General features: G+C 29.5%; 1 protein-coding gene across 1 annotated transcript; it reads left to right on the top strand.

Moving 5' to 3' along the window:
- Positions 1 to 214: 214 nt before the first annotated feature.
- Positions 215 to 12,281, top strand: LOC108466253 (glutamate receptor 1.3-like). The gene is made up of 6 exons (XM_017766593.2): positions 215 to 492; positions 1,895 to 2,454; positions 2,877 to 3,192; positions 4,229 to 4,620; positions 5,361 to 5,615; positions 12,162 to 12,281. The coding sequence occupies exons 1-6, from the start codon at positions 219 to 221 to the stop codon at positions 12,279 to 12,281; spliced, it is 1,917 nt and encodes a 638-aa protein (XP_017622082.2). The 5' UTR covers positions 215 to 218.
- The last annotated feature ends 868 nt before the right edge of the window (positions 12,282 to 13,149 follow it).

Here is a 13,149-nt window from a genome sequence, read left to right as displayed (position 1 = left end):
CAATTGGTTAAGGGGGATGACTCCAATGGTAAAAGTTTTCCCCCCTTGAAAAGAAAACTCGAGTGAGACAAAAATTATATTTAGACTTTATGTAATTTATCAAGTCAACCTCTTACTTTTACACCTATCGGTGATTCCTGTATAAATATATATTATATATATTCCCATTTAGATTATATATAGGAAATTAATTAAATCAGATAAACGTATCCGGCCAAATGATGAAGAACCAGATGTTGCTGTTTTTTGCTTTCTACTTTAGCCTCTTATGTGAACTAAATGGCCAAGTTGGTGGCCTTAGACCGGCTGTGGGTGGTGGCGAGGTTGGTGTGGGGTTAATCGCTGACATGGGATCAAAGGAGGGGAAGATTATTCAGAGCTGCCTTTCCATGGCGATTTCAGATTTTTATGGGTTACATAGGGACTATCAAATGAGGATAGTTCTTCATACAAGAGACTCCAAAGGGGATCCTTTGCTTGCTTTATCTGCCGGTAATTATAAGCTTTTCTTTTTTCTACTTTTTGAAGTTGAAAGTAACATTATCATTAGCATGCATTCCTTTTGTTTTTTTTTTCTTTTCAATATTTATGAGTAAAACCAAAGCAATCACAAAATATCGAATAATTACAATTAAATTAAGGATGAGTAATTAAAAGTATTCAGAAATTCACATATATAATTATACAAATTAAATTAAAATTTTAAATATTTAATTAAGTTGGTGTGACACTTCACTCAATGAATACTAACTCAATTAAGTAATGGTTAAAGTACAATTATTTTATAAAATAAATCATATTATTTTAAAAAAATATATGATAAACATTCATAAATACATAGGAAATAATTGAATATATTTTATATAAAATACGAATTTTGCCGACAAAATATTTGTCAAACTCTGAAAATTTTGGGAAATTTTAACGAAGTTTGACTAATCAGGGCAGACGAAATTTCATAGAAAATTTATTGACCTATTATTTTAATCTAATACCTAAGTAGTAGATTGTTACGTAAGTACTCTATAGATATATTAAAAGAAGACTTGTCTTTTCAGAATTTTTTATCAAATATGTTTATATCAACATAATATTAAAATTCAATTGGTTTAAACTTGCTCTATCTACCTTAGCTTGTTGAAGTGGTCATGGGCACAGTTAGAGTACATCATGTACCATACATAGAAGTGGAAATCTGTTTATATTATTTATTTAATATTTATTAATTTTATATGATTTTATTTATTAACTTTTAAAGATAAAAATTTAAATATAAATTATATATTTACTTTCAGATTAAATAAGTTGCATAATGTATAAAAATAAAATTAATATTTTTTCATGTTTTCTAATGAATATTTGATGCTTGATGATGATGTCATCGCCTTAAATTATTTCAAAAATATAAAAAATTAAAAATATTTTTAATCGAAATCAAATTCTTTTAAATTTTTTATAATATTATATAGTAAAATTTTAACTTTTATAAAAATAAACTATAATTTTTCTACAAAAATAAAATATAGTTACTTACATAAAATAATTTTATAAAAATTAAAGTTTTTATATTTGAAATATATTTTTTAAATTTTCATATGATAACATCACAATAATGCCATCTATCATTACATGTTAAATATGCATTGGACTGCATAGAAAAAATTAAAATCGTATATCTCGAAACCAACATAAAGAAAACTAAACATATGTACCAAATTGAAAAAAAACATCAAAGCAAAATATAAAAATAGACTTACCTTTTTCTTTTCTTTTCTTTTCTTTTTTTTCCAAAAATCCATTTCCATATTTTTTTATTCAAACTGTATTGGTTGAAGACGGTTGAAAACAGTTGATTCAAAAGTTTTAACCTTGATGTTATACATTCCCTATCCAGCTTTTAAACTCTCAGAAGATAACAAAGTCAAGTTCATCCTCAGTGCACAAAAATCAACGTTGGAAGCAAAGTTTTTGGCTGAATTTGGAGATCACACCAAAATTCCAGTAATCTCAATTCAAGGATTCATTGATTTTATGTCTTCTATTGACAAGCTAGAAATGGTGAACTTCATTACCCAAATGGTGAATGTGATGAATTTTAATAACTTCAAGCTCACCTCAAGCAATTTCGAAATATTAAATGTGCCTGCTCGTGGTAGGCATCTGCTTTCAAGTTCCACCATTGATGAGTCAACTCCCAGAGGTCGAATGATGCAAACAAGCAGTAAAACACTAAGGATTGCTGTTCCAACAACAAATGGGTTCCCACAATTGCTCAAAGTAGACCATGATCCTCACACCAATACCACCATTTTCTCTGGTTTCTGCATAGATGCTTTCAAAATTGCGATGGCGGGTTTGAACTATCAAGTGTTTTATCAGTTTGTCCCTTTCGAATATAATAACCCAAACATTGGTGAGGCTTACGACGATCTTATCTACCAAGTATATCTCCAGGTATGGTTCTTTTATCTGGTTAGTTTATGTCACTTGATTTGTAAAAGTACTATGGAGTTTCTGAAAGTTGGATTACATTTACCTTTATCTACTAAAAATATAAGCAAATTACTCATTGCATGTTAGATCAAAGAGCAAATCGACTCTTCTATTAAAAAATACATTCATTTCTATTATTAAAAACTGATTTTTATAAGTAAACACAAGCTACACATTTTGTCAACCATGCCAAGTTTTAATAGTATAAATAGATGAAATTTTTAATAGAAATGAATGATTTACTCTTTGATCTAACATATAAAGATTAGTTTATTTATTTTTTGTGTAGAGGATATAAAATGTAATATGATTCCTAGTTCAGGACGTCCATGGTACTTTATCAGACTTGCTTTTACTGATTTGTGTTGGATAAACAAAAACAGAATTACGACGCTGTTGTTGGGGACATAACGATCACAGCAAATAGATCATCGTACGTGGATTTTACTTTGCCGTATACGGGCATGGGGGTCGGGATGGTTACTCGGTTAACTCCAAAGGATAGCCAAAACTTGTGGATTTTCTTGAAACCACTCACACCAGGACTTTGGCTTACAATGGTAGGAGTTTATGTCGTAACAGCTTTGGTTATTTGGCTAATTGAACGCCCTGCATTTGTTGAACAACAAACCCAACAATCAAATGGACGAATTGGAAGGATGTTTGGGTTCTCTTTCTCCATTCTTGTTTTTGCACATTGTAAGCACCCTCCCAAGTCACAATCCATGTTACATTCCCAATTACTTAGATCCAATTATGGCTTTGATCCCTCTGCAATGCTCATGTTTAGGATTTAGTTCTTATTACATTCTAAATTACTTAGATCCAATTATGTCTTTGATCCCTCTGCAATGCTCATATTTAGGATTTAGTTCCTATAATTTGGTATAATTTTATCATTCACTTTCATAATATCATTAGTTAGATCAAATAGTTAATACTATTAATTATTTCAGTTAAAAATGTGATTTTTTCTTAAAACATCTTATCAAACTCATTCTACTAACATGGGTTTTTATTTGTGTTGGAATATAGTAAAAATACTATAGAGACTTCGCACACTAGGAGTTAAATTGAATTTTATCCTCTTTACCAAAAAAATGTCAAATTAATCTTTGTATATTAGATCAAAAAGTAAATTAGACATTTCTATTAAAAATTTCATCCATTTTTACTGTTAAAAATTGAAATGGCTGATAGAATAATAAAAAAGTTGCACGTGGCATGCCAGGTGCACATTATTCTGATGTACATATATATTAAGGTTAAAACAGTTGATTTATTCTCTGATTTAATGTGGATAGATTAATTTGTCTATTTTTTTAGTAGAGAAGACAAAATATAATCTAATTCCTAATACAAGGGCCTTATAATACTTTTATTATTGGAATATGTGTTTTTAAGAGGAAAAAATCACATTCACATTTTAACTGAAATAGTTAACAATAACACCAATGACTAACTAATGATATTATAAAAGTAGATAAAAGAAATTATGCCAGGATCCTAAATATAAATATGGTAGAGAGACCAAAATAAAAAAAATTGCCTGAATCCTTATGTTCGATAGCCCTTTTGATGATGTTGAGTTTGTTAGAGAGAGAAAAAATACCCTGGATGCTTCGAAATTGGCAGCACTTCGAAAATAATATAGATTTGTCAATGATTTACACTTATTTTATGCAGCTTAATCTATAAAAAGGTTGGTGTTTTCTTTTAAAATGTGAATTTGCAGGGGAGAAATTATCAAGCAATTTATCGAGATCCGTGGTTGTTTTGTGGGTGTTTGTGGTGTTCATATTGGGTTCGAACTACACTGCCACCTTGACATCAATGATGACGGTCCGGCAGATTGGGTACAACTCAAAGATGAGCAACATAGGACATCGATTAGGTCCTGTTACCCAAGAAGTTGTCGGTAATCTAAATTTCGACAATTCTAGTTCAACATCTGTATGGCTTACTTCACCCGAAGAATATGCAAACGCTTTATCGGAAGGTGCCAAAAATGGTGGAGTGTCTGCAATAATTGATGAAATGCCATACATCAGCATCTTCCTAGAAAAATATCCAACACGTTATTCCATGGTCGGCTCCGTCATGCCTACCACCAATGGCTTTGGCTTTGTAAGTTATCAATCTCTTAACTGTTATACATACATGCAATTTTAGGATAAATTTGATTATGAGTTGGACCGGATTGGTTCACAGTTAAGTGTTTTTTTTTAATTCAAATCTAAATTTAAATACTTTGATTAAACACAAGAATGAAGTCAAGAATTTAGTGTTAGGGTTCAGAATAAAATTATAAATTTTTGGGGCTGCAACTAAAGTTACATTTTTTTTCATTTAATTAAGAGACTAAAAGAATTTGAGTTATTATTTTTAAGAGGGGCTAAAATTGTAACTTTTTCATTTAGCAAGAGGGTCCAAGTCCCTTAGCTTCTCCATCTAAGAGCCCGATTTACTATTCATATATTTAATTTATTATTAAATTTAAATAAAATAATTTTATTATTTAAATTGAATTTGGGACAAATCAAATTGATTTGAAGCATAAATTTCTAGTCGGAGCTCAACTCAAGCTGAATTGACCCTACTGGTTAGGTGACTTGTTTAGCCCATGGACAAATGTAATTTCAACATGTCTCTTAGTAGTTTTATGTTTTGATTTTACATAAAGGTCTTTTTTGAAGTCTCAGGTTAGAATATGAGAAAGGCCAATTTAAGAATACAAAATTTTGAGAGCTCGATGTATATTCGAAGAATACATACACAAAAATATGTACAAATCTTGGCACATAGGATGACTATTTATATACATGTATATTGGGCCTAAAGTTTTAACTTTATTTTGAAATCTTTAGGTATTTCCAAAGGGTTCAGCCCTGGCTAGAGACATATCAAGGGAAATTGCAAAATTAAGAGAAGATGGGAGGCTCCAAGCACTTGAAAATGCATGGTTCAAAACTCCGATCATTGATTTTGATTCAGAGGACACTACAAACAGTGTGAACTCACTTACAGTAGGTGACTTTCGAGGTTTGTTCCTTATTAGCGGAGCCTTTTTAGCTATAGCTTGTATTTTGTTTTTGGCTTCTTTGTTTTACAAAAACTTTCATGTTATGAAAAAATGGATACTAAAACTATACATTTGTATAAAAATTTTTAAAAACAGAAGAGATGCCAACATAATACACCCAGAATTTGACAATTGATGAAGTTCACCAAGTAATATCATTAGCCTAAATTCCCAATAGGTCATACATCTTTTATAGAATATTTTCACTACTCCTTGAGCCCTTTGTTTTCCATTGTATATATTATTTTTGATAGTAATAAATTTGTCTTATAGAAAATTATTACTACTCATTGACCTTGTTTCACCATTGTCTAAAGGAATATTATTTGCTCTATTAAATCCACTTGTAAATTACTTAAGGGCATTGGGTGTTAAAAGATTGAAAATAAGTATATTAATTATGTTTGATAAATAAAGAAACGAGCTACAAATACTTAAAGTTCAAATCCAAATCTTAATTTAAAAATAATAACATCTCATATATTAATTAATGGGACAAATTTATGGTTTAAGAGTAAAATGATAATAATTGAAGGGTAAATTTGGTAGAAACATAACATTCCCCCAAGAATCTTACACAAAATGAATTGTATTAAGATTACTAGAATGCATGATTACTGAAATCCAAATAAGGGACTGTGATTTTAGAGTCATACATTACCAGTGAGAATGTGAAATTCCTTGAACCAATGCCCCCTAACTCCAATCAATCTAATGTTAAGAGCTATTCATGCGACTTCAGATTGCAGTTCCCCCAACAGTTTTCATGGGTGTACCATTTAGTCACTCTTATATCATACCTACTATTGATTTTAATTTCAAATTCTTTTTTTTTTTTTGGCTTTATGTTTTAGCATTTCAAGCTTAGTACTTGATTTAACTTCTTGTACGATCGATTTTATGAATTTTTATTCATTTCGTTACCCTCGTCCATTTTATGGTCTAAGCATAGTTCTGCTCGGGCCGAGGATGATATTTAAGTAAAGTCTCCCTAATAATATTATCAACTCTAAGATCCAAACTTGATCCAAATATTTGAATAAAAAATTTACTTCTACCTCTTCCAACTACTTGTTGGTACAGCTGGTGGCTTTTAATATTATTTTTTCTAACTTTTAATATGGAATATAAAAAGTCACAAAAGTAATATTTTTTGACATTTTTATTCTTTTGTTTTCTTTTATTCAAAATAAAAGTGTCATGTAAAATAATATTTTTTTATGACCATTTTATAGTTATATTGTTACTTTAGATCCAAAAAATAAAATTAACTGTAAAATACCCCTTTCGTGATGTTTTTTGTTATGTTTTTTTTCGACTTTTTTTCACTTTCCATAACATTTAAAATTGTCATCCATAACATTTCAAAGCGTCACAAAAACCTTTAATACGTGTGACACTTTTTTATATTTTCTCAACAACGTCATGAAAAACTCAAAAGTTGCATTTCAGTGACATTATTAATTTGGTTGTTTTGTGACATTTTGAAAATGTCACAAAAAATTGTTTGTGGTGTCATCGAAGTAACTTTCGATAATAATACGAAGGAATCAACATTTCCTTATTCCATCTCATGTACCAATTGAACATTTCCTTATTCCATCTCATGCTTAACAATAATTGATCCTAATAGATTAGTGCATTATCGTACCCCTTTTCTTCTGTGAGTGGTGGTGACAATTAAAGATGATCTCCACATTTCTCTCCCATTCAAGGTATGCCTTTGGATAATTAATTCTATCCGTAGAAGGAAGGGATGTTCATTTTTATGAAGTTGATGTTATTGTACTTTTCTTGTTGTGAAGAACCATCACTCTTTCATTAAGGGTGGCCTGACTAGCCATCTGCTTGGCGACCATCTTTTCCATTCCGTCTTCAAACTCCATTGTTTGATTTTCAATCAGTTCATTTTATCGTCGCTTATTTTTTCAATTCGAGTCTCAAACTATGTTTCTTTGACTTCCAATCGACCAATGCTTCAAGGGCTAACGAATTGGTTTTCTAGCCAGATGTAGTACTATTCTTTGAGGACATTTTTTAGTTTCTGCAAGGTTGAACAAGAATAAAATAAGAAAAATTTTCTTCACTGTTATTCACTCATGTTTGCACTCAATTGGCTTTTACCCTCCATTAAACTCACCACGCTTAGTTAAATAAAGAAATAAATCCAAAGAGGATGAAGGTTGGTAAAGTAAATCAATTCCTTATCCCATGGCCGGCTATGGCTAACAAAGAACCATAGGATAACTCAAATTTTACCTTTTAAATATTTAACCGGCCTTCATAAAAAGAAAAACTTTAATTATTACGAAGACTCTATTTCCGGTTAATTTCATCTGAATTTACATTGAACGGAGCAGTTGGGAATTTACAAAATTGCATTGTAGCTTCCTCAATTAATGTCGAAACTATTTTTTTTTAAAAACGGGAATCGACTTTGTTTGAAAGCTAAGATTAAAACGGGAGTCGCCACCGATCTTTATTAGGTGTGATCGGATCACCCTTGTTTTAATAAAATATTTTAATTTACTAAAACGGTGTTTTTGGTCTACGAAACTCGAGAGAACGGGTTCGAGAGTCGGTTACGTGTGAGGAAGGATTAGCACCCTCGTCACGCCCAAAATTGGTACCGAATTGATTAGTTAGTGTCTTAATGTCGAAAGTTAAAAATTGGGAATAGATTTAAAATACGATCCCTTTTTTATTAACGTCGATTTAAAAAAAAAACTTGAATTAGATCAAAATGATTGCTAAAGATTTCCTCGTCTCGAGATATCAGAGTATCACATCCTGTAAGTTAGGACACGATACCATGAACTCCCGAGCGCAAGTTTGTCTTTAATTTCAATTGGAATTCCGTTTATTTTAAAACTCAAAAGGATATTTGGCTATTTAGAATCAACGAGAAAATCGAAACCCCGTAAGTTAGGGCACAATTTCTCGATGTTCCAAAACGCAAAACATTGCCTTATTTAGAAAATTTTCTTTTTGAAATATAGCGAGTATAATGTTTAATAAAGTACGTTATTCGTTTGGATTAAAAATAAAATAATTTATTGGATGAATGTAACGAGGCTTGATTCATGGGGCGATGATATGAAATAAAAGTATAGTGCGACATGAAACGATGATACATGAATAAAAAAATTACACAAGTGAATGACAATAATATGAAAATACAAATAAACGAATCATAGTACATGCAATGGCAATAATCTCACAACATGCATCATTTAAATACTAACATTAATAATTAAAGACCAATGAATTAAATAATATATATAACAATTTAAAAAAATTATAAAGCAAATTAAAATAAATAAAATGTAAAACAAATTTTAAAACGATAATAAATAAATTTAAAATAAATAATGTGAAAAGAAATTTAATATCAACAATGTACAAAACAATTTAAAAATAGAGTATATGTAAAAGAAATTTTAAAATAGGTAATATACAAGATATCAAAGAAATAACTAGTATATATATATATAAAATAGATATAACAATTTGAAATTGATAATATATATAAAATTTTAAAGTAAATAATAAAACAATTTAAAATGAATAATACATAAAGCGAGTTTAAAATAAATAATGTAAAAGAATTTTAAAATCTATATTACACAAAGCAAATTAAAAAGGATTCATATGAGTAATTTTAAGATAGATAATATATATATATATATATATATATATATATATATATGCATACACAAAAGTGTATGTAAAACCATCTTTCAAATTTAAGGAAAAGCGGGAATCGACTTTTAAAACCAAATATGGAGTCGCCACCAATATTTTTAGTTTTAGGTGTGATCGGATCACCTAAAAATTTGGTTATTTTAATAAAATATTTCTTTTTACTTAAACAACGATTTTGGTCTTACGAAAATATGAGAAAACGGGTTCGGGAGTCAGTTACGCATGAGGAAGGATTAGCACCCTCACTACACCCAAAATTGGTACCAAATCGATTAGGTACTGCCCTTATGTCTAAGATTTGAAAATGTTTTTTTGAAATATGGTTCCTTTTATAAACATTTGAATAGCCCAAGTTGGTCGCCAAAATTCTCTTGTTTCAAAGGAATACATTATCACTCCAGCACGATAGGACACGATCCTTTATACATAAATTTCGACTTCCAAAAATTTATATGTTGAAAACTGCAAAAGGATGCCCAATTATTTAGTCCAACGAAAAAATCAAAACCCAGCACAGTAGGGCACGATTCCTCGAATTTCTAGACATCAGACATTACCTTATTTTAGAATTTAAAGAACATGAGTGAAATTCTAAAGGAATATTCGATTATTTTGAACAAACAGGAAATCGCAACCCAGCACGATAGGGCACGATTCCCCGAATTGGCAAACATCGAACATTACCTTCGTTTTGAAGGATTTTTAAAGACATGAGCGAAATTCCAAAGGAATATTCGATTGTTTTGAACAAACAGGAAATCGCAACCCAACACGATAGGGCACGATTCCTGAATTACCAAACATCGAGTATTGCCTTCGTTTTAAAGAATTTTTAAATGAATAATTAAAAAAATGGCTTAAAACGCGTTAATGCGTCTTGAAATAAAACGAAATTAATCTTAAAGATTTGGACCTTACAAAACCAAATTTCATAAACCAAGTGGAAAACAATGATATGGGATAATATACACACATGAGATACAATCAATTAACAAACTAATAATTAAGTATAACTAACCTAAAAAGTATAATCCGATTACGATCATGCATGGAAAATAATTGATATAATAATACAATGACAAAATAATAATACAATAATTCAACACAACCAAAACAATACACACAATAATATGCCACAATAATATACATAGCATGATATGAAATAATCAATGCAAGATGTAAAAATAAAATAGCAATTAGAAGCCAATATGCTATAAAACGATTTTAAAATAATAACGAATAAATGGACACATAATATATAGGCTGACAAATTTGCATAAAAACTAGGGATATATAATTTTGAAATAGTTATTATAGAATAAAAGTTTGAATCAAATTACGTGTAAGATATTTTAAACACAAATTCATTTAAAATTGACAATGTACATGATAACTTAAATAATATATATAATATGAAAGAATAATAAAGATACATGACAAGATATAATACACAAAATAGATTTACAAAACATATATACATAAATAACTTTAAAAATAATTATTTGTAAAAACATAGAAATACATACAAGCTTAAATTAATTTTATAATAAATTATATAATAGATTTAAGAACATGCTTATATATATATAAAGAAAACTATATTTATAAAATACATAGATTTAATAATATATATAGATCAAATATAGGTATCAATAAATATACATACATATATATAATAATTACTTAGAAGATATATTACGAGGACTATATAATGAAATACAAGAATAAATTTAAGAAATCATATGTATAAAATAATATAAGGTTAATAATATATATATGAAATAAAATTAACTTTAATACAACGTATATATATATATATATATATATATATAATAGTGTATAAAAAACATTTACATGAAATATACAAAATGTGACGATGACATTACAAAAACAAGTTTACAATGAGAAAGAAACAATTACCTAGGTAGTTTAAAATGTACGAATAAGTAATTAAGAATAAAAGGCTATAAAATAAAAAAAAAACTTAATTAGAATTAAACTAAAACAAAAGGGATAATTTGAGAATAAAACAATAATAAGAAAAAGGATCAATATTCAATGCGCGAAAACGTATAGGGACCAAAACTGGCAATATACCAGATCCCAAAATGCTGCGTTTAGGCACGAATCAGATTGCAACAAATGTAAATTAAGAGGCCAAATTTAAAAGAAATAAAATAAAGTGCATCAGGTGCGATTGAGTACTCGCGTGAAATAGGAGGTCCTCACACGCAATTATCCCTCTCCGCAGAAACGCGCGGATCCAAGGGTTGACAAACCGGATCGGGTCGGGGCTCTTACCAAATGACGTCATTTTTGAGCCACTGAAATAGGCTTCGAAACGGCGTCGTATTTGGCCCTTTATAAGGGCTAAAACCGAATCACTCAGCCAAACCCTAGCCTCCGCTTTTCTCTTTCAGCCAAACCCTAAAATCTCTCACTCAGATGCCGATCCATCACCACGAATGGCGTTCAGCGTTCTCGAGCTTAGAAGGGTGTTTTTCTTAGCCTTGAAACCCCCCCTTTAGCTTCGATTTCGACGAAGCAAGAGAGGATCACCAGCCAAATCACACGGTATAACCTCTTTTTTCTCTTTTTCTTTTGTTTTTTTAAAATAAAAATATTGAAACAAAATCGACAGAATATAAGTAAAAAAAAAAAAAAACTCAGGGAATGAAAGAGATTAAAAAAAATGAAATCACCTTTTCAAGAACTGTTTTCGAATTTTTTCTATTCAATATGCGTGTATTGTGCCAGCGTCTATTACATTCCCTTTCTTTGGCTTTCTGTAGCCGAAAGCAAAAATAAAGAAAAAAGAATACAAAAATCTGCTCCCTTTTTTTGTCTCTGTTTTGTTGTTGTCCCTTTTGTTTTCTTGCAGGTACAAAAGGCGACGTGGAGGTGCGAGGGTGGCGTACGGAGGCGTGCAAGGGGGTCGTACGGAGGCACGCTGGAGGCTAGGGCTGCGGCGCTCTTTGCTGCTAGGGTTCCTAGTTGGTGAAGTTTGTTTAAGTTTTGGGCCATTTGGGCGAGGGTATTCAGCTACTTGGGTTAATGTAAATGTTTTGGGCTGGTTTTTGATATTTGGATTGATGGATCGTTAATAATATTTAGACTTTTAGTTATTTTTTTATATTTTGGGTTTATAGGCCCAGGCTAAATTGGGCCTCTACGATTGTAAAATAAATAATATATAAAAACCTAAAGTAAATAATAATAAAACCATTTTAAATAAATAAAAAGAGTTTAACATAAGATATATAAAACAATTTTAAAATAAATAATATATAAGTCAATTTTAAAAATAATAAATAAGAATCTAAAGTAAAAGAGAGATTTAAAGAAACAATATACAAAGCAGTTTTTTAATAATATGTATAAAAACGATTTGAAATGCTATATAGATAATATATGAAAAGAGCCAAAATATATATAATATATACAAAACAGTTTAGAATACATAATGTAAAAGAAACAATTTGAAACAGTAATAACACAATTTTAAATAATCAACATATTAAAACAAGTTAAGATAAATAATACACATAAACAATCTAATGTAAATAAATTTATAAAATATTTAAAATAACATATTAATAAAACATTTTAAAATAAATAAATGAAATAAAGGATTCAGGACATGATTGAAAATGGATTAGAATTCAGGGTACCAATTACAAATAAAAAAGGGAAGGCCACCAGGGACTAAATCAAAACGCGCTTAAATTCACAAGGACAAAATGGGGTAATATTCCAAGTCCTAATGCGCTGCATTTTAATTGTCCAAGCCATGGATCGAATTGGAAATAGAATAAAATAATAGGGCGAGATTTTAAAAAAGAAAAAAACAAAATGGGACTAAATAAAGG

Source organism: Gossypium arboreum, chromosome 7 (assembly GCF_025698485.1).
Source record: "Gossypium arboreum isolate Shixiya-1 chromosome 7, ASM2569848v2, whole genome shotgun sequence".
Taxonomy (NCBI): Eukaryota; Viridiplantae; Streptophyta; class Magnoliopsida; order Malvales; family Malvaceae; genus Gossypium; species Gossypium arboreum.
This window is presented reverse-complemented; position numbering and strand designations above follow the sequence as displayed.

Coding starts and splice junctions, on each gene's coding strand:
- LOC108466253 (XM_017766593.2), top strand. CDS start 219: ATGATGAAGAACCAGATGTTGCTGTTTTTTGCTTTCTACTTTAGCCTC. Junction 493..1,894: donor TTTGCTTGCTTTATCTGCCG/GTAATTATAAGC, acceptor TTCCCTATCCAG/CTTTTAAACTCTCAGAAGAT. Junction 4,621..5,360: donor CCACCAATGGCTTTGGCTTT/GTAAGTTATCAA, acceptor TGAAATCTTTAG/GTATTTCCAAAGGGTTCAGC.